Source organism: Miscanthus floridulus, chromosome 2 (genome assembly GCF_019320115.1).
Source record: "Miscanthus floridulus cultivar M001 chromosome 2, ASM1932011v1, whole genome shotgun sequence".
Lineage (NCBI taxonomy): Eukaryota > Viridiplantae > Streptophyta > Magnoliopsida > Poales > Poaceae > Miscanthus > Miscanthus floridulus.
In genome coordinates, this window is record NC_089581.1 from 180963329 (window position 1) to 180984668 (window position 21340).

Below are 21340 nucleotides of genomic sequence, written 5' to 3' on the forward strand. Positions count from 1 at the left end.
TAGGACGTGAGAATTTCTCTGAGCTCCTGTAAGGAATAAATAGCTTGTACTTTTTTTCCTGTGGTCTTCAAGCCCTGAAGACAGCAAAGTGAACTGTTGAGCATAGTTACCTAGGTGTTCACCCAGAATCCAAACTTTGATATTATACAAAAAGAAGATTCTCCATCACATCAAATTTGCGGTACATGTATGGAGTACTAAATGTTGACGAAATCAAAAACTAATTACACAGTTTGGTTGTACTTTGTGGGACGAACGTTTTAAGGCTAATTAGTAAACGATTGGACAATTATTGTCAAATAAAAACAAAATGCTACTGTACCTACAGTCATTTGGGCGGCGCCGATTCGGCCGAACTAAACACGGCCCTAAGCATTGTATAGCCCAAGGCCCGCGTGGGGGCCTGTACCAGACGCAGCTATGCAAGACGCCAAGAGCAGGCGCGCACACAGGTCCACTGCCTCATTCATCGCCAAACAGTGCAATTAGTGCCACCCACAAACCGCTTGTCATTCACGATCTAATCACCCAATCTTGCCGGCCTCTCCGATCAGATCAAGTACACAGTTCAAACGCTACACCGGGCCCTATGGTTTCACCTTTTGCACAGAGCCTCAGATGACAGACCACCTGACTCCACAATGTAGTAAAAGCAAGGAAAAAGGCTAGTCCCATATCAAACGTAGTGCGCTACATCATAACAGTGTCGTTAATTCTGCTTATCAAGCATAAATACAACCACCCTACAACTCGGAAAACCTTGCGATCTATGCTGTTGCACGGAGGGCAGACCACCATACTCCGCTGCAGTAAACAGAGGCAGAGGGCTAGTCGTAAATCAAGCACAACTGACAACACAAAAGCTCTGCTCCATCCGTATCTGCGTCGTCGTTACCTTCACTTCTCAGTTATCACGCATAAATACAACCACCCAAAGGCTCAAGGAAACTCTGCAATTTCTGCTAGATTTACGACAGTACACAGACTACATAAAATACACCACTTCCTGAATAATTGTAGCATTGACGGGAAAGGGGAAGGTCATTAATACTACAAGGGCATGAAAACCGCTGATGGCACAACAAACCAGCGAGGCCAGGCCTGGAAGCATTTTACACAATGAGCATAGACGACATGGCAGCTTCTGGCCACGGAGAATCATTGAGAAGATGAGCTACCATATTGCCATGGGTTGTACTCGATTGACATGACATCTGTCTCGTCGGTGACATTGGAGCTGTCTATGGCAGCCCGGTGGTCTGTGTATTTGCCGTTGTATTCATAAATTTCCAGGTCACCCCATGGTGTAGGAGCAACCACATCTGTCATGTTGAACCATCTTGGAGTAAATTGCTCGCCCTTGGCCTCTCGAGTTCTTTTCTCAGCTCTCTGTTGTTCCTCAAGCCTGAAAGTTTGCAGAGAAACTCAGGGGTGATGTCAAAACTGAAGGCAGGCAAACAGGCCGTTCTAAATTCCAATTACAATCATAAAGCAGAGTAGAGGAAAGGGGAAAATACCTGCTCTTCTCTGCGCCAGACTTAGACATGTCACCCTTCTCGAGGGCATATCTATCAGGCCTCAACCGTGAATCAGATGCCAACAGCTTCTTAGGTGCCGTGTCGACGCTGTTTATTTTGTGTGCAAAGTGTGTGTACTGATACTTGTCGCCCTGTGGGGTAGGAGCAACTCTCCAGATCTGCAGTAAGTTAAGTATGACCAGTTCAGTACATAAGTTATCCACAAATATGTGACCGGCATCACATCTGCTGGATATATAACAGAAGTTATCTATAGTAACAGAAAGTGAAAGAAAGTACGACCTCCTTCAGCTCCGTGCCTGGAAGAGGATCGCCTTCTTGGTCACATGGTTGGCAACTCAGAGACTTATTCCATTTCCCTGTAATCATTATTTTGGGTTCTTCTGCTGCACTGTACACGTACCCATCCACCTCGTAACGGCCAGCCCTGAAATATTAGGATAAATTGAGACAAGCCTTGACAAAGCAATACAAACTGGATTGAGAGAACTATAAGAAAATAAAAAGAACTGAATTAACTGCACGACCCTTCCAGCAAACAGTAATATAATAAATGCATAAAGCGAGTTAGTACTGAAATTAAATAATTTGGCAATAGAAACTATCAACAAACCACAAATGCAAGAATAAATTGATGGTCAATATCATACCCAAACCAGCCGCATGGCTGGAAATATAGCACAACTTTGTCTCCAGTTGTCAGGTTTGTCATGACCATCTCTCCAGGAGAATCAACCCAAGTGCGCCCAAATATCAGGTTGTTAACCTTTGTTAGCGGTGGCACCAAATCCAACACGACACCAGATTTTTTAAGTGTCACTCTAGTCCTGTGACATGGAAATCATATTACAGGGGTTAGATTTACTGAATTACAAAACTGGTCCCAATTCAGCCTTCAAAAAGGCTTTGCATTTTATTCCACTAGCTCAGATAGCTCAAAAGACTTTTAAGGCATACGGATCTCCAAGAAATAAATACAATTCTAACAATTCACCTTCCAACTGGGTAAATTTCCACTGAATTTCCCAAGAACTTGGTCTTCAACTTAGACGTGATATCATAAGTAAAATGTTCATTCTCGCAGTGAGCAACACCCATTGGGGGATGATGGCTTACCTGACAAAATAAGGGTACAAAAATGCATAATTAGCAAAATTTGTTGACAAAGTTGTCTCCATTCAAGATATCTGCAATGACATTCGTATCACCGACCTGCTCAGCAAGAAATGAAATGCCTTGGTGGTTAACCATCTCGTAAGTCTCTCCAAGGATAGGATTAAAAGGCTTCCATGTGCGTTGATATGCAAAGTACACCGAAACAGCCCATGTAGCTGAATTTTTTTTTTTGATTAAGAGCTCAGTCAACCATGATATGGCATAGAATGGTGCGCAAATTAAAGGAAGGAGAAAACTCACAAGCATAAACCATACGCATGTATGGATCCTCACATTCATCTGCTTTGTCTAACAATTCACAGTATTCCATCAACTGCATTCAGTAGGAACATGTAAAAACATTAGCATGAATCATCACATGAAAGATAAAGACAGGTTATTTTCTGTATGGGGCTCATTAAAGAATAGGAAGATACTTGTACAGTTGTATCACATACTGGGTGACTAAATCAAAACTTCTAACACCATCCCCAATAACAGGGTCACATTAAATTATTTAGCTCCATGTTTTTTCTTTTTTTTTTCTCGAATACGCAGGAGATCTGCATATCAATATATTAAGAAGCAAGGGGTTACCCAAACCACAACACCCAAACTCACCATACAGCTAGATCACACAAACAAAAAGAAAAAGAAAAAGAAACTTGCCAAAGACTACAAACACCAAACAGCTTTGACCAACAAACTAACTAATGCTGGACCCAAGGACGAGGAGATGAGAAACCCCTCGAGCCCCAGCTAAACACCAGAAATGTAACTCCTCCCTGATGAACTCTAAAACTCCATTCAAAACTAGGCGAGATCCCATCAAACACGCATCAAGATCACAGAAACACGACATCAAGAGTTTGCCATACAAATAATTGCTACCAAACAACCATAAGGTAGCTTGTATAGGTGTTCTAACCTTATACATAAATATTTGGTGAAGGAGAAAATTGCTACAACATTGTATACAGTTTATGCATAAAATATTTTTTAAAAGGCGACAAGGACCAAACAATTGCAGACACATCCTTCAGTTGTAGATGGGCAGTGTAAATCTCAATAAGTCTAATTCAGAACATAGTACAAACCTCGGCCATTTTCTGAAGCATTGTCATTGGCTCAAAAATTATGACTGGAAGTGTCACAAGTGATGTAACATCTGATCCTATGTACTTGTGCATCATCTTCCAATAGCTATCACGATCCTGCAAATTAACCGCACATGCTTGTTAAAATCGTGATCCTGAATCGGATCGGAACTCCAAGTATAGGATCGTAAATAGTAGGATCATAACTACTACGATCGTGAAATCATAGATTCTACTAAACATAATCATATAATAAGAAAACGGATTTTTCATGAGTCAATAATGTAGTGAGACTGCATTTTAGAGTATAACCTTCAATATCCATGTTCATCCCAAATTATATTTGTCAAAAGGTACAGTATTTAAACCAAGTTACTCTCTACTTCATGACCTAAGAGCAAGCCTGCAAACGTAACAGGACTACTATAAACATGTGGTTGTGGGAACTTTTTGTCTAAACTGCTGTTTAGCCAATTGAAACGCCACACAGTGGCCAACCATGTGGCATATTTAAGAGTTTTGTGACATCCAATGTGTAGAAGTAGAATATAGCTGTGAACTTTTTCTGAAACAAAAGAAAGGGAAGTGAAACTTAAGGAACTAATTTGTCAGGAAAAAAAGTGCATTTTCTTCAGCTTTGACTTTGAGGTATCTTTTTAGTTCAGTAAGCTGATTTGAACAGAAAATTTTACATGAAATTTACATTTGTTGATGCTATCCGACTTTGCTCCACCAGATTGAAAAAAGAACAGACAAAACCAATCAATTTTCCATCAAGACTGGATATCCATGCAGAACACCCTCCCAATTTGCAGGTATTGTTCAAATAAAATTTATCCTCACGACTCTCTAGCAATACATTATTCGATGATGATTCGCAATTCTTTACCTCCTGCTTCCATCGTCCCTTCAAAGCTTCTTCTTCGGCATCATCTGTGCCTCCATCGGGGTTAATAACTTCAAGGCCTTCATAACCAAGCAGCCTACAGACATTGCATAACAGCTGTTACAAAATGGCAAGTAACAGAAACCCGTCCTAATTACTACAGCACAATATCTTTACATAGGATGCCAGTGACAGCTCATTGACCACATGCATTTCATGAAAATTCAAGTCTACAAAGGCAAAGCCTAAGAACAAAGTGGAGCAAAAGGCTAAACTTAGGGAAAAGCAAAGAGGCAACAGATGTTGACCATATTGAAGCAGGCCGAACCAAAATCTAGGAGGAACTGTTGGCATCGAATTCAGTACAGATCACATCATAGAAATAGAAACTCCATATTGCGCATGTACATACCGTGTACACTTGAAAGCATCACATGTTAGATACTAGATACATATAAGCAATTATCATTCAACCAATCATCCACTTCATTATCACTCTAAGTGAGAATATATGGAATCATATAAGTAGCACATATATCACTGTATCATAATTCGAAAGCTACTGGTCGAATCATAGCATATACAGTTACTAAATACCGAAGCTTGGAACTTAAGCGGAAACACTGGACTCGCAGTTCACCAGGATCACCCGGCGGAATCAGCAGCAGCAGCTGGGATCCGACGCAGGACCATCAGATCACGGGGTGGGGAGGCCACGATCACCGCCGATCAGCTCGGGGAGAGCTCTAACGGGTAGCTCGATGCGGATCTGAGGGGAGGAGAGGAAGCAGGTGGGCAGAAGACTCACCCGTTGACGGATTTGTGGACGGCGGTGCCCCAGCTGCGCATGCCGGCGGCGAACGACGAGAAGAAGCCGCTGCCCGAGGAGGCGGCCCCTCCGCCCTGGTCCTTGGATCCCATCGCCGGCGATCTGCGGGGGGTCAAGCGAGCCGCGGCGCAGCAGAGAGAGCCGCGCGCGTGGGAAGGAAAGGCTTAGGGTTTGGGTTTGGGGAGGCGGCCGCAGCGGCTACCTATAGGCGAAGGAAGGGGAGCGGAGCGGCGGCCGCGATGGCGACGTCGCCGCGTGGAATACGAACGCGAGGAGGAATTTGGAACGAGGACTAGAGCACAAGGCAACGTGGTATTAACGAACCGGGCCGGGCGCGGCGCAACGTGGGTGGCGAGATGACCACGATGCCCTCCTCAACTCCATGATCGTTTGTTTGCACAGGTAGTTCCAAACTCTAAAAAGATGGATTTCAAGTCCTACACCATTTTGAGAAAAGGAAATATTTTAGAAGATCTGATGACGAATAATAGCTTATGTGTGTATAAATTTTGTTGATCCAAGGAGAGCAATTTTAATAGTCGTGTTCGCTTGAACTGCTTATCAGCCAAGGTACAGTATCATTCAAAACAGCATCAGTCGGCTTATCAGTTGCAGAAACCATCAGCCGAACATGACGAATGATTTGAACCTCAATATGACATTTTTTATTGGACACTATGTTAAGCCAACTCTGCTAAGCCTAAGCATAACCTTTCCTTGTTGGAAGGGAATAAAGTCAATGCGGAAACAGGACAGCGTTGTTTCGTTATTGTGATGATTCCTAATGTCCTGGCTGTGTAGAAAATCTGTGGATCCTTCCGGCCTTTTGAGGTGGTGCACAGCACGATCATGCCTACATCGCACAGTGCCAAAACGGCAAACCCTTCCCCGATTCCTCTCTCGCACAGTCGCACATGCGAAGGCTGGCCAGTGGCCAAGTGGCCACCGCGGCTGCCGCCGAAGCTTCGCTGGAAAAACGTTGGGGCCGTGAGCGTTTCTGTGGGCCAATTGCGTACGCACGCGCCGCCGTGTTGGACGGGCTATTGAGTAGATTATCCAGCCCAGTAGGCCCAGATATGTTTGGTCCTGGCTTCACGTCACCGTGTTCTCTCTCTGGCCCATATCGAACAATGCTCTCGCCTGTCCGGCTTCTTTTCGGCATTGTCCATTCCTAGGCCCATGATGGAGCCTTGCCGCGTTACCGGCGCCGGTGCGCCGCTGAACATACCGTGCAGCCGGAGGCGGTACGTGATCGACTCATCGCTATCGCCGGAGGAGGCTTTAAGCACTTGGCGGTGATCCTACTGCAATTGAGCACCTCATCGGAGTATGGGACTGACGGCCAGTACTAGCAGTGGTCTGTCATCAACCGACGCTGCGATGGGTGGTTGCCGACTGGCGACTGCTACATGCGATGACCTGACGTAGCGGCGTGGCGCCGCGACGTTCGCCAGACGTGCCCCGTGTGACCCGTGAGTCGGTAGGCTTGTTGTAGCTTGACGTTTTTACGGCATGTTCGGTTGGCTGGTTCGTATTGTTGCTGGTTTGTGAAGAAGTATTGCTGGCTGATTTGTGTAAGAGAAAAATACTATTTTGATTGAAAATTTACGATCGTTTTCGACAAGCCACGCCCAAACGAACAGGCCGACTCCGGGAGCTAGGCGAACGTGTCACGCGACGAAGGCCGCAGGTGCTCCGCGCGCTGGTCCGAGTGCCCTCCTACCCAACCTCCAACTTGCCAAGCTGGGACTGAGCTGCAATTTGGAGGCGACAACGACCTGCGACTACAATCAGCTTTTTTTTAAACTGCCTACAATCAACTTGACGTCTCGCTGCTGCTTGACCTTTGTTTAGATTTTATGGTCTAAAATTTAGTAGTTCAAAATTAAAAACTAATAAACTTTAGATTGTTTATATATATATAGGGAGAGTATATTCAGTAGCAAGCTACAAAATAAGTTATTCTGTAACCACATCCATTTACGATAATTTTATATACTAATTTACGATAATGTCAATATATATTTACGATAGTTGGGTTACTATAACACATGTGGATATTTACCATAACGTTATAGTAAACCACTTAGTAAGGAGTTGCTATAATCTCGTAAATTAATATAGTTATTATCGTAACTCAAAGTGAAGTGGCTACAGAATAAGTTATTTTGTAGCTAGCTACATGGTAGTAGTTCTGAGAACAACACAGACGCTCACAATGTATGCACACTCACCACGATGAACTGTCGACAGAAACGTTGCTTAGCACTGAAAGCACAATGTCGTTAAATCATGTAATATTCGCTCTCACGAAGAATCTAACACAAGACCCGAGGTGTTACTAAAATTCTTTTATTTGAAGCACTAGGCTACAGGGCCTTTCACATGTTCCTATATAAAAACCGATCTAAAAGCTACATCTAAGTTGATTTCGCACGGTTTCCGCTAAAGACTTTTTGCGTGTGTGCCGAGATCGGGAAGGGACATGGTGGACACGGCGACGCAGGCTTCTCTATCCATAGATCCACCACTGCCAGGGGGCTACGACTCGACGTACGCCCTCAACACCGGTGAGACGGTGACACACTTCACTGCCGAGCGCAACCTACAATTTCAACAGCGATGGATGATTGCACATTGATCTGTAGCTTCCATGGCCCATGGACACAAGCCTGAAGGTGGAGCTCAACAAGCAATCAGACATCAAGGAGTGGTCAGGTTAGCAAGACTCCGAGTATGCAATCGCGGGAGCACTGTGGTCAATAACGAAGATTAAACCATTGGCAACTATTTTTAAAGGATCTAGATGGTTAGAAAGGAAGAATAACCTATAAAAAAAAATTTCTACAATTAAACAAACACTAGAGTAGAGTAGATAGCATAATAAGCAAGTCCAATAGCCACTACTTGTTTAGCTCTATTTCACCCAAATTCAAGCCTCGTCCTAAACAAAGATGAATTCCTACTTAGAGCACTCAACCACATACAAGTGGCTAGCCACTACTCCAGTAGTCCTAAACAAGTAAAGCCACCCAACTGGCTACTCTACTTACCAGCACTACAACTACAACTAGAGGGCTAGACTAACAAGTAGGCAACTACTACACGAGCTAGTAAACCATAAAGTAAATGGGCAAGTGTAGTAAAAATGCAAACCAAACCGGAGAAGTGACAACAAAATTTATCTCTTAGGTTTTGTTGCTTGTCGGCAACCTACGTCCTCGCTGAGGCGAGTCTCAATGTGATAATTCGCATACTAACAAGCCGCTCAAGCTTGACCCTCAAGGTGGACGTCGCAAGAATGAATCAATCAGCAAGGAGCATGCCAACTAGGCTCGAGCTTTTCACTAGAGTTGCCCTTCGCGATCTCCCGCAGGGTGAGCACAAAGAGACCCTTACAAATCACTGGACGGAGGCGGCCAACAATCATCGACTAGTCCCTCAACGATCCTCCAATCACCAGGGTGTCTAGGTGGCAATAACCACAAAGAGTAACAAGAAATCTAAGGTTTAAATGGTGAACTAGTGCCACTAGATGCAAATCGACCAAAACAAATGCACTAGATCTCTCCCAATCTCACTTTAGATCAATCAACAAGCAATGAGATAAAATGAAAGGTGTTTTTCAAGAGCTCAAGGGAGTGTGTGTTCAGTTGGGAGGCCAAGAGACGCCAAGGGACGGCCACACCCTACAGAGACACGGGAAAGGCTCATTACCGGAGAAGATGAACTGAACCTTAGGTTACGAACATCCAACGACTACAAATCAATCTTAGAAACCTTGGCCTAGCACTTTACAGTGGTACTCTTGGCGCAAGCACCAGAGAAACCCAGTGACTACCCAATGCCTCAGGCTGCAACAACTGGCCGTTAGAATTCAAACGCAGTTTCTTTGGTGCCTCTTTGATGTGGCACACTGAACATTTACAATGATGCTCGGACCCTCTCGGGTTCCGACACCAAGAACTCGAAGGGGTCACCGAAAATCTCCCGAAAATCTTCGGTGACCACCCACCAAAACTCAGGTGATGGAGTTCAAATCTTACAGACATAAGGACCTTGCTTACTTTCTCTAGTGTGGTCAATGGAAGTACCACCGAATATTTCTGGTGATTACCCTGCTGCATAGTTAAAACCTCACACTGGACCTCTTTCTTCGGTGCCCCCGTGTCGGTGTTTTCGGACCACCAACGAGTAAATTTGTATTTACGTGTCTGGCTCGGATGGTGTGCTCGGAGGACAAAAGGGTTTATACTGGTTCGGGCAGAACATCCCTACGTCCAGTTTGTTGTTGTTCGTGTTACCGGCACTTGGTTTGAAGTAGGGGTTACAAATAGGTGAGAGAGGGAAATGATCCCAAGTCTATGGTGGAAGGAGTGAACGGGTGTTGGGAGCTTGATTGCTGCTCAGCCGTGTGCTCGTGTCGTGCTCTTGTATTTTTATCTCCTGGCCCGACCCCCCGATAGGGGTGCCCTGCCGAAAGGTCCTAATATGGCTAGAAGGGGGGTGAATAGCCTATTCAAAAATCTACAAACCAACTAGAGCAATTTGATTAGTATGACAAAAAGCGAAAAATAAACTTGCTCTAGCTCTATAAGGGTTGCAAACCACCTATTCAATAATTCTAATTGTTATGATCACTAGACACACAATTTGCTATGTTACTACTCACTAAGAGCTCTCACACTTGCTACACTAAAGAGCTCTACTAGATGAACTTAAAACAACAAAGCAAGCTCTCATTTCTAATTACACTAAAGAGCTTGCCACAACTAGTTTGCAAGAATATAAATGAGTGAGTAGGGTGATTATACCGCCGTGTAGAGGAGTGAACCAATCACAAGATGAATATTAAATCAATCACCGGGAGAATACCAAAGGGCAAGAGACAACCAATTTTCTCCCGAGGTTCACGTGCTTGCCAACACGCAACGTCCACGTTATGTCGACCAACACTTGGTGGTTCGACGGCTAAGAGGTGTTGCACAAACCTCATCCACACAATTGTTCACCGCAAGAACCTACCCACAAGTAAGGTAACTCAATGACACAAGCAATCCACTAGAGTTACCTTTCGGTGCTCCACCGAAAAAGGTACGAATCCCCTCACAATCACCGGAGATGGCCACGAACAATCACCAACTCATGCCAATCCTCCTCTGCTACACCAAGCCGTCTAGGTGGTGGCAACCACCAAGAGCAACAAGCGAATCCCGCAGCGAATCACGAACACCAAGTGCCTCTAGATGCAAACACTCAAGTAATGCACTTAGATTCTCTCCCAATCTCATAAAGATGATGAATCAATGATGGAGATGAGTGGGAGGGCTTTGGCTAAGCTCACAAGGTTGCTATGTCAATGCAAATGGCCAAGAGAGCGAGCTTGAGCCGGTCATGGGGCTTAAATAGAAGCACCCACGAAATAGAGCCTTTGGCTCAATTATTGGGCAGACTGCGCATCGACCGGACGCGCTGCTCGAGTGCACGGGACGCTGCACCGAACGCACCGTTCGTGAATACCGGACACGTCCGGTAGGTCGACCGGACGCGTTTGGTCGCTCCCAGACCGCCACGTGTCCAGTTCAAACCAAAGTAGTCGTTGCTGCCCACACTTACATGCGATCGGACGCACAGACCGGACGCTGAAATAGAAATGACCAGACGCTGAGCCACAGTGTCCAGTCGAGTCCTGTGAGTACCCGAAGCTAATTGGACGCGTCTGTTAGAAACTGACCGGACGCTGAGCCTCAGCGTCGGTCGAGTCCAGTAAGTACCCACGGTCAATCGGACGCGTCTGGTCACTCCGGACCGGACGCTGCCAGCGTCCGATCAACTGTTTCACCGAACAACAAATTAGCTGATTCACACCGGACGCGTCCGGTCGCTGAGTTCGTTGTTAATACCGAACGCGTCCGATCACTCTGTGACCTGCGCGACTAACTCCTTTTCAACTCTATCTTCTTCACCCTTGCTCAAATGTGCCAACCACCAAGTGTATCACCATGTGCACATGTGTTAGCATATTTTCACAAATGTTTTCAAGGGTGTTAGCACTCCACTAGATCCTAAATGCATATGCAATGAGTTAGAGCATCTAGTGACACTTTGATAACCGCATTTCAATATGAGTTTCACCCCTCTTAATAGTACGACTATCGATACTAAATGTGATCACACTCACTAAGTGTCTCGATCACTAAAACAAAATGGCTCCTCCTATTTATACATTTATCTTGAGCCTTTTGTTTTTCTCTTTCTTCTTTTCCAAGTTCAAGCATTTGATCATCACCATGCCATCACCATCACCATGATCTTCACCATTGCTTCATTACTTAGAGTAGTGCTACCTATCTCATAATCACTTTGATAAACTAGGTTAGCACTTAGAGTTTCATCAATTAACCAAAACCAAACTATAGCTTTCACCTGCTTCCCCTTTTATAGGCGAAGGGAAAACACAGGTTATAGAGGAGAAAAATGAGAAGAACGAGAGAGAAGAAGGTTTCCAGGATCGTCGGGTCCTTCTTCTCCTTCATGCGGGTCCTGCCGATCCTGTAGATGTCAAAAGGGACGGCTCCATGTCGCGGCCCTATTCGTCACTTTACATCAAGGCGTGCCAGTCTCTTCCCTGGTGTCAGAGTTTTCACCTAGGTCTATACGCCTGGACCTGGAGTGGTTGGCGACGGTATGGGTCCCCGTCAGACGAGACGAAAACCGCGTCCTTGGGGTCGGGCGAGACGGATCCCGCACCTAAGGGGTCGGGCGAGACGGAGCCCATGGACTTGGGCGAGACGGAAACCACGTCCTTGGGGTCGGGCGAGACGGAGCCCGTGGCCTCGAGGTCGGGCGAGACGGAGCCCATACCCAAGGGGGCGGGTGAGACGGAGCCCGCACCCAAGGGGTCGGGCGAAACGGAGCCCGCGGCCTCGAGGTCGGACGAGACAGAGCCCGCAGCCTTAGGGTCGGGCGAGACCTTTTAATACATCTTGCTCCATCCGGGAAGTCAGCGTGGGCGCTAACTTCCTTGCTTTGGGTATCCCTAATATCGATACCCGACACCCCTAGCTAGGGGCACCGGATTTTCCGGTGGTGCGGAAAAATCATCACTAAGTCACAAACTCGGGAGCAACTCTAATCCGCTAACTCCAATAAGTTCAACACATGAACATCTTCACCTTAGACGCTGTGTAAGCTTTTCAAAAAAACATTTTTTTACTTGCATCTCACCACGTCACTAGGTCTAATATATATGTAAAGTTAGTTCACATCTAGTGGCACTTGGATAACCATTTTACGTTAGAGTTTCTTTCTTAATAGTATGACTATTTATCCTAAACTCGACCACGCACTCTGGCCCTGTTCGTTTGGAAGAATTTAGAGAAATCTGGAGGAATTTGTGAGAGAGTGAACAGTGATTTTCAGCCGTGAAGAGTAAATTTCGGCTGGAATTCACACCAGCCGAACGGCCCCTCTATCGTGCCTCGGCCGGTGAAATGAAAACCCCTAACATATACATTTGCTTTCGAGCTTGTTTTCATTCGTTCTTCTCTTCTCGAATTGTGAACTTGCTCCACATGGCTTGATCACCTCTTGGCCATATCCCAGCCTTACTCACCACCTTGGCCCTAGCTCAATCACAACTCAATTGAAAGCATTGTCTTTTAATTACCAAAATTAAACTTAGAGCTCTCAAATATGCTGATGCCCACAAAACCTCGGAACATGTTTGAAATGCGGAAAATATTTCTTATTCCTATGTTTTTCCTATAAAATTTCTACGTCGTTCTTACGAAATTTGTGTGTTCCAAGCCAGCACTCACCGCGATTGGCCTAAACCCACCGTCCAAAGTGCACTGCCACTGAGATCTAGTGGCACTACATATAGTACTCCACAGCCGATAGTGGGTCTCGACTCTCAAAGCTTGGCAGCAAAAGGCGCGACACGCCACGCTAATCTAGGATCAACCTCCGCGCCGTACCAAAGAAAGTATTCACCCCCAGACCCCGCCATGGGAAGGCGCACTGCGGCTTGCATTGCATCAATCAGCATCCGTTCTCGTGCGCCACACTTCTTCCGCCCCTGCGTCTCTGACTTCACCTCGCCTTCTACTGGTACCAAGCAACTTGCAGCGCCGAGCACTGTGGCGATCACTACTCGCATCAGGAACAGGAAGGGCGCCGGTTTATTTCAGGATAATAGATAAATAATAATATAATTATATAAACAAACAAAAATGCCGGTCCCTGTGTTGCTATAGATGGAGTGTGCCAGCAATGTGTGCTGGTACAGGGTCTGTCCTTTTTTAGTACGCTAACGTGCCGGGCGGCGGTACGCGCCAGATGAAATATGGAACGGGGATTCGCACGCGAGGACGAGGAGGAGATCGATAGATAACCCAGTTTTCCGCAGCCGCAGATCACCTGCTGCTGCTGGGCCCCGCGCGCGTGCGGCCTCCGCCAGGAAACGCGCCGCGACTGGGCCGCCGCGCCGCTCCTTTAACCCCCCGTCCCGATCCTCTGGACCGACGGCCGCGATCGCGCCACGGCGCCCCGCGAGAAGGTTCGGACGCCCACGGTATTCTAATCCCCCCGGCACGCTCAGAGAGAGGGGCCCTGGCCCGGGAGCAGAGCACACCATCCTCGCATTATTCTTTTCGGATTTGCTCACCCCCCCTGCCCGTGTCCATCTCAGGCTGCATCACATCATCATCGCCCACACCCAGCACCACCAGCAGCGGCGGCGGCGCACCACCACCACCACCAGCGCCAGCGCAGGCGAAGGCCCCGGCGACGCGGACCGGGCGCCGTTACTGGCCTGCTAGCTCTTCGTCAGCGGCGTCCCTTCCTGTCAAGCTAAGGTCAGCCTCGCCCTGTCCCCCTCGTCTTACTTGTTGTTCCTGCTTCGTTTTAGCAGTCAAGTGAAGCAACGGGAAAGCTGCTTTTCTCGGGTGGATTCTGGTGCCCTGATCTTTAGGGTCCGAGGACGAGAACGAGAGGTGCTGTGTGTGATCGGTTCTCGCGGATAGTTGCATGCCGAATTTGTGCGGGACTGCTAGAATTTTAGCCTTGTAGAAGGGGATGGGGGAACGACTGAGGAGGATCTGCTGTTTGGTTGCTTCTTTACCCATGCACTGTTCTGTTGCTTCTTTACTCATGCGCTGTGGCGTGGATCATGCTATTCAAGGGAGCTTCTCACCATCTCTCTTGTGATCAGCCTTCTCTATCTTAGATTACTTCCACACATGATTTTAGGCTAGTTGATCCGCGTCTTCAGTTGTTTCTTTACTCATTGAGGAACCACATCGGTTGTTATCTTACTGTCTCCAATAAGAGACCCAAACCCAAAATGGATAGTAAGAGACCCAAAATCAGCCTCCAACAGAGTACCTATACGGGAGACCTATTTTGGGATGCCTGAGAGACACAACCTAAATATGGGTATCCTCTCTTCTAGAAACCCATTTGCAGAAAAGATTCTCTTTTGGGTCTCGTTGTTAGAGAAGATGCCGAATATGTATTGAATCTTTTGCCTTTAGCGCTACCCAAAGTACGAATGGGTCTTGTATTTTAGGTGTTGTTATTGGAGATAGCCTATTATTGGTATAAAGTGAGATAACAAATTAGTGTATGCTTATTATAAATTAAGATCCATCACTGTTGCTAAGGATTGGTAGCATTTGTTGTTGTAAATAAGGCGATATTAGTGTGGATCTATGTTTGTTTGCCTAGCTAGAGGTGACAAATTTGTTAATGACTACAAAAGGTGAAATGGAACAGGTCTTCCAGCGAGGAGGTTGCCAATGGGTCTGGATAATACGTATGGGGAGCTATCTGGCATGTTCTGTGGAGGCCTGTCTTATGATGGCTACGCAGACCACAGCAGCGCAAGTGATTATTTCAGGTTCACCGATCCACTTCCTGCAGTTGTGCCCCAGATGGCAGCAGAAGCCTGTTCAAATCCTTCCTCCACTGTGTCAAGGGCCAACACTGAAACTGACAACCCGGAGGATTGGGAATTCATCTCAGATGAGTCCCTCAACTATATTAGCCGGATGCTCATGGAGGAGGATATCGATGAGAAAGTCAGCATGTACCAGGCGGAGTCGGCGGCACTGCGTGCTGCTGCAAAGCCGTTCTATGACATTCTTGGGCACAAGTTTCCACCGTCTCCTGATCACCAGCCGATCCCTTGGTCCATGGACAGCCCCAGTGAGAGTAGCAGTAGCATTTGTACACAATCTGTGGCAAGTACTGTCACTAGCAGCAGCATTGGTGGCACAGTGGATAGCAACTGGCGCTACGACGTTGGACGCAGTGAGCAGTTGGAAGCTTATCGAGGCTTGTGTGGTCAGTCTTCTCAGCCGCTTGTTGGTACATCAACTGATGCTTCCAATGCAGTGGATGTGCTAGAAGACCCTTTGATCACGAGTGGCCAGATCCCTGAGTATTTGTTTGAGAGCCTTCCAACTTGGGATTTCAGGAGAGGCATTGAGGAAGCCCAGAAGTTTCTTCCTGATAGCAATACACTAGTGATTGATTTAGAAGCTGGTGGTGTCGCAAGACCTCAAGAAGCAAGGAAAGATGTTTCTTTGAATGCCAAAAAGGCAGATGTATTGAAGGCCAAGAAAAACAGACAGAGTGAAGACCTTGACCTGATGGAAGGCCGGAACTTTAAACAGTCTGCATTTTGTTCCGATGAACCTGATTGGATTGAGATGTTTGATGATCTGCTTCGGCAAACCGAGAAGAAGGCTACAGATCTGCGAGAGCTGATGCGCAATGAAGCTTCCAAGAATTCTCAGGTCACTCAGACGAAAGGACCAAGTGGGCCACGGCCACGGGGAAGGAAACCATCAAAGAAGGATGTGGTGGACCTTAGGACCATCCTCATCCACTGTGCACAGGCTGTGGCAGCAGATGACCGCAGAACTGCTAATGAATTGTTAAAGCAAATAAGGTACCATTCCAAGCCAAACGGCGATGGATCCCAGAGGTTAGCACATTGTTTTGCAGATGGTCTTGAGGCTCGTTTGGCAGGCACAGGGAGTCAGCTTTACCGTATGCTTATAGCAAAACGTACAACTGCCTCAGACATGCTTAAAGCCTACCACCTCTACCTTGCAGCATGCCCATTCAAGAGGCTTTCACATTTTCTTTCCAATCAAACAATCTTGAGTATGATTAAAAATGCATCAAAGGTGCATATCATTGACTTCGGCATTTATTTCGGCTTCCAATGGCCATGCTTAATCAGGCGTCTCTCCAAGAGGGAAGGCGGTCCACCTGTTCTGCGCATCACTGGAATTGATGTACCTCAGCCAGGTTTCCGCCCTTCCGAGAGAATTGAAGAGACTGGACGAAGGCTTGCAGAATATGCTGCAAAGTTCAAGGTGCCTTTTGAGTATCAGGGAATAGCATCAAAGTGGGAAACCATCCGAGTTGAGGATCTCAAAGTTGGCAAGGACGAAGTTGTGATTGTTAATTGCCTATACAGATTCAGAAACCTGATTGATGAAACAGTTGCTGTAGACAGTCCTAGGAATAGAGTGCTCAACACAATAAGGCAAGTAAACCCAGCGATTTTCATCCATGGAATTGTGAATGGGTCATACAGTGTTCCCTTCTTCATCACACGTTTCCGTGAGGCACTGTTCCATTTCTCTGCATTGTTTGACATGCTAGAGACAACTGTCCCACGGGATGATCCCCAGCGCGCACTCATAGAGAGGGAAATGTTTGGCCGAGAGGCACTCAATGTTATTGCATGTGAGGGTTCAGACAGAGTTGAGAGACCCGAGACATACAAACAGTGGCAGGTGAGGAACCTCAGAGCTGGATTTGTTCAGTCTCCGTTAAACCAAGAAATTGTGATGAAAGCCAAGGACAAAGTAAAAGACATTTATCACAAGGACTTCGTCATAGATGAAGACAGTGGGTGGCTCCTGCAAGGCTGGAAAGGAAGGATAATCTATGCGATATCTACATGGAAGCCTAAGAAGAACTAGATTCTTGGTCTCCTATTCCATTGATGGTGGCAGCTAATTAACAGTCCTGCTATGTTATAGCATTTGGACTTTGACCTGTGAACCTATCTGATCAAGGTAAGCACTATGCTAAGTTTGGTGCAATGTTAAACAAATCAAGGATGTAGTTGTACCATATAGTATTTCAGTAGTGTGGGTCTAATAATAGACCTGTTCTCAGGGCAGAATTTTGACAATGACCTGAAATGTTGTAAATCTCCAGGAAATGGCTTGAAGAACGGACAATGATCAACATGGAGCTTTGCTAGATTTACATCTGTCCAGCCAGTACTCTGATAAACTGGGAAAGGAGCAGTTCTAGACTTCTCTACCTTGGTGTTGGTACCATCACCTTTTATTTAATTCGTAGTTTTCTTCTTTCCAGTTACTTCTGTGACCATCCTGGCGTCCTATTAGCAATAACCAGGTCGCTGCTTCTAGTAGTTAATTAGCTAGCCAAACTACCTACTATCTTGAACTTAGTATTTTTGACTTGTATCCATCCATGTCAAACACGAGTTTGGTTTTCAGCACCAGCAGATAACAAAATTCCCCAACTAGTAAGCATAAAGCATCTAAATATGTTGTACGAGAATGGATGCTGCTGTTTGTGTGGAATGTAGTATGTCATGGAGTGCTGTGCCTTTGATGAGCAGTCTATTCTTCATTTATTTATTTCATCTCTGTTGTAGCAAGTGATGCGTGCTGTCACAAAATGAGTCCTTAAACTTGAGTGGAGCACTAGTTCGAGAATATTAGGAGAAAGTGGTGCTACAGATGAACTTAGTACTTGCTTTTGGAGTCTGACTTGCGAATGGGTGCCACAACAAAGGCGGCTTGATATCACTGGACCACGACCACTATCAACGTATCTTCATTTGATAATGCATTATTTTAGGTGATGCCTTCTTGGTCACAGGCTGATTTTGTTGGGCAAGTCATTGTTGGGTATGGGTTTGACTTTTAAGAGCCGCTTATATGATATAGCTGTTTATCGGTTCTTTGTTCTCTGTATAACTGAACCCGTTGGAATCTGTGTTGTCTATGTTTGCGTTCACAATATCCTAATCCTTTTTTTGATAAATAGAGGCAGGAGTAGAATGCAGTGCAAACAAGGCCAATCTGGCTACAATGCCTTGAAAAACTAGATTTGCACAACATTAAAGGCCTTTCTTCCTCACCTCATGATTGACCAAAAATGATTGCCAAGTCTGAGATATGTTGCCGGCTTCATGTCTCAGGTGAAAATCGAAGCAAACCTAGCAGACCCTCTTTGCAACTTGCAGGGAGGTTCAGTGTTCTTTGAAAGCTTCTTTCAAGTTGACTAGCGCCTTCACGGTTTCACCTGAATTGGAGTGGCACAGATGTGTTCAGAAGAGTCTGCTGTGGTCTGTACGGTCACGGTGTCCATGCCTTTCCGCCCTCGTTTCTTCACCGCCTTGTCATTCCTTTCCTGGAGTGAAGACGAGGGCCGGGCGAACGTGATCACAGCCGCGAAATGAATTCACGGCGGCACGGCACGGGATGGTCCTTGGCATGTGAGCCGAGAGAAAAGAAGATAAAGGCGACGGGGACATGGAACCAACAGGCTCAGCTTGTGAACTGAAGGGTCTGGCCGTGATGATGGCAGCTGATGTATCTCCTCTCTGAGAACATGATTTGAGGTGGTGTTTCCCCCCGCTTGTGATTCCCTGGTGTAAAGGGAAAGCGGCAGGCACGAGAGGCTCGTATTTCCCCCCCCCCCCCCCCCCCCCCCCCCCCCCCCCCCCTCATTATCACAAATGCATCAGCTAATTAGTTGCTTAATTAGTTTCTGATAGGCTTATACAGTTACTCTGCGTGTAGCCGGCAGCCAGGCACAGTGCATGAGAGAGGGGGCGTCATGTCATGGGGGTCAGCTCAGCTAAAGGCTTAGCACGATCGCATCAGGATTGGGCGTTTGTGTGAGGCTGTAAGCCGATTAATTGCAGGCACGAGATGGGTGAGGGCTGAGGATGCTGCACCCGCCGCATACGCTGTACAGCTACAGATTAACAAACTTGCAGTGGGCTTGCAGTGCAAGACTATGATGTGGTTGTGGGCTTCTTCTTTAACGCCCGCCCGCCCCGGGTACTGGGCTTCTTCTTCAAGCCCGAAAGCTTCGGCCTTTGGGAAGTCGAGTTGGGCACTAGGCAAAGAGAACTTTCTGGTACCCAATAGCAGCCGAGGTTAGCGTCGAGAATTTAGGCTGTGCAGCTAAAGTGGATTCCCTTTGCTAAAAAAAAAGAAGCTAAAGTGGATTCCCGTCAATGCCAGCTTGACTTTATGGCCATTATGTATTCAGATTCAGACTTATATTATCTAACCTCCCAATCTTAGGTTAAATTTATCCTCCGCACTTTGCACGTTGCTGAGCTCATGTATTCAGAAATCGGTTGGTTAGTTTGGGACCTTCTTCTCGTTATAAATCCAACCTGACGCAACCTGCCACCAACTCTATGGATTCATGCGCAAATTCGTGTCGACTAGGCTTGCAAATTCCAAGCTTCATCATTTCACGGCCATCAATTCTTACAAAGAAAACCATTTCACGGACCATCTAGAAAAAGAAGAGGGGGAGAGGGGATTAAGGATCAAGTTCCAGGGCTGGATGATTACATGGCTGATGACAGGCGTAACAAAAGCTGCCGATCCGAAGGAGACGGAGACGGTGACAACTGACAAATTAATAAAACCGCAAAATCCACATCACCTGCAGTCTGATCAGCTGATGGCCACCAATTATGCGGGACGGGACGGGATCGCTGGCCGACCTGTGGACCATGCATCCCCTTGCCTTGTTGGCTTGTTCCCGTGGGGCAGCACGGTGGCCACGAACGCCTCCTCGTCTAACACGTACCACTCCTGTCCCGTCGGAAGTATCCCCGGGTTAATTTCACGCCACTAGTGCAGACCCCACCGCGGTTCCCGGGGATAAGCGTTGAGCTGGACCTGGCTTCGATGGCCTCGAGCTTGATCCGCTCCTGCCAGCAATGCTTTCTTGAGAGTTCATTCAGGGCATCCTACCAGCTGCCTTCTATAATTCCTCTGTTGCCATCATCGTCTCAAATCATCTAGTTTCCTCCCTGTCCAGGAAAATGTCAAGGGAGTGACTCATGTTGATCATGGTTCAGAGCTTTGGGTCAAGTTCGTAACTCTTTTCAGTGGAAAGAGAGAGAGAGAGTAATAAGTAGTACTCCTACATCAGTATTTTTCAGTGAAAGATGCAGATGCAGCATGATGTATGAGCTCCGCAGCTCATTTCAGCTTCAATCCTTGTCACTAGGCTACGTGTGCAGTCCTAAATTAGAAGGGAAAGCTCTTCCGTAGCGGCATTTAAATGTGCCGTGCGATCGGTAGAGATCGTGTGGACGGCAGACGACGTCCGAAAGGTATGTAAAACTCAACTAATCGGTGTAAACTAAAATGGACGGCCACACTCTCCATCTCCAAATACATATATGTGTGGGATAACACTTCCACATCTACATGATATGCTAAACTTCTACCAGGTTCGCCCCGCTCGACCGACGGCATTAGCTTCCACACACACTAATCATTGTTTATCTTCTATTACTATTAAAAAGAAACTTGTTGTTTAGCAGCCTATAGATGCAGCGGGTACCTCTGAAGTCTGAACCTCCCTTTCAGCGCACCTACGCTACGTTTTATTCCCACCGGGCTGAGACAGCCCCAGAGAGAAACAAAGGCAAGGCACCAAAACCCCGTAGGGTCGTCTGTGGTGGCAAGGACAAGTAAGGTAAGAGGAGGCGGCACTGACGACCGCTGCAGCA

The 21340-nt window shown here is 46.5% G+C and overlaps 2 protein-coding genes across 2 annotated transcripts; one reads left to right on the plus strand and one right to left on the minus strand.

The window, feature by feature from the left end:
• Positions 1-939: 939 nt before the first annotated feature.
• Positions 940-5792, minus strand: LOC136535937 (oxysterol-binding protein-related protein 3C-like). Its single transcript, XM_066528382.1, has 10 exons — positions 5485-5792; positions 4680-4773; positions 3791-3907; positions 2955-3027; positions 2751-2869; positions 2533-2654; positions 2189-2365; positions 1821-1965; positions 1518-1696; positions 940-1405 (listed from the first exon to the last, which is right to left on the minus strand). Exons 1-10 carry the CDS (start codon positions 5595-5597, stop codon positions 1159-1161), a joined length of 1386 nt encoding a protein of 461 aa, XP_066384479.1. The 5' UTR covers positions 5598-5792; the 3' UTR covers positions 940-1158.
• Positions 5793-14130: 8338 nt separating this feature from the next.
• Positions 14131-18099, plus strand: LOC136535938 (scarecrow-like protein 9). The gene is made up of 3 exons (XM_066528383.1): positions 14131-14363; positions 15283-17606; positions 17752-18099. The coding sequence occupies exon 2, from the start codon at positions 15306-15308 to the stop codon at positions 17508-17510; it is 2205 nt and encodes a 734-aa protein (XP_066384480.1). The 5' UTR covers positions 14131-14363; positions 15283-15305; the 3' UTR covers positions 17511-17606; positions 17752-18099.
• The last annotated feature ends 3241 nt before the right edge of the window (positions 18100-21340 follow it).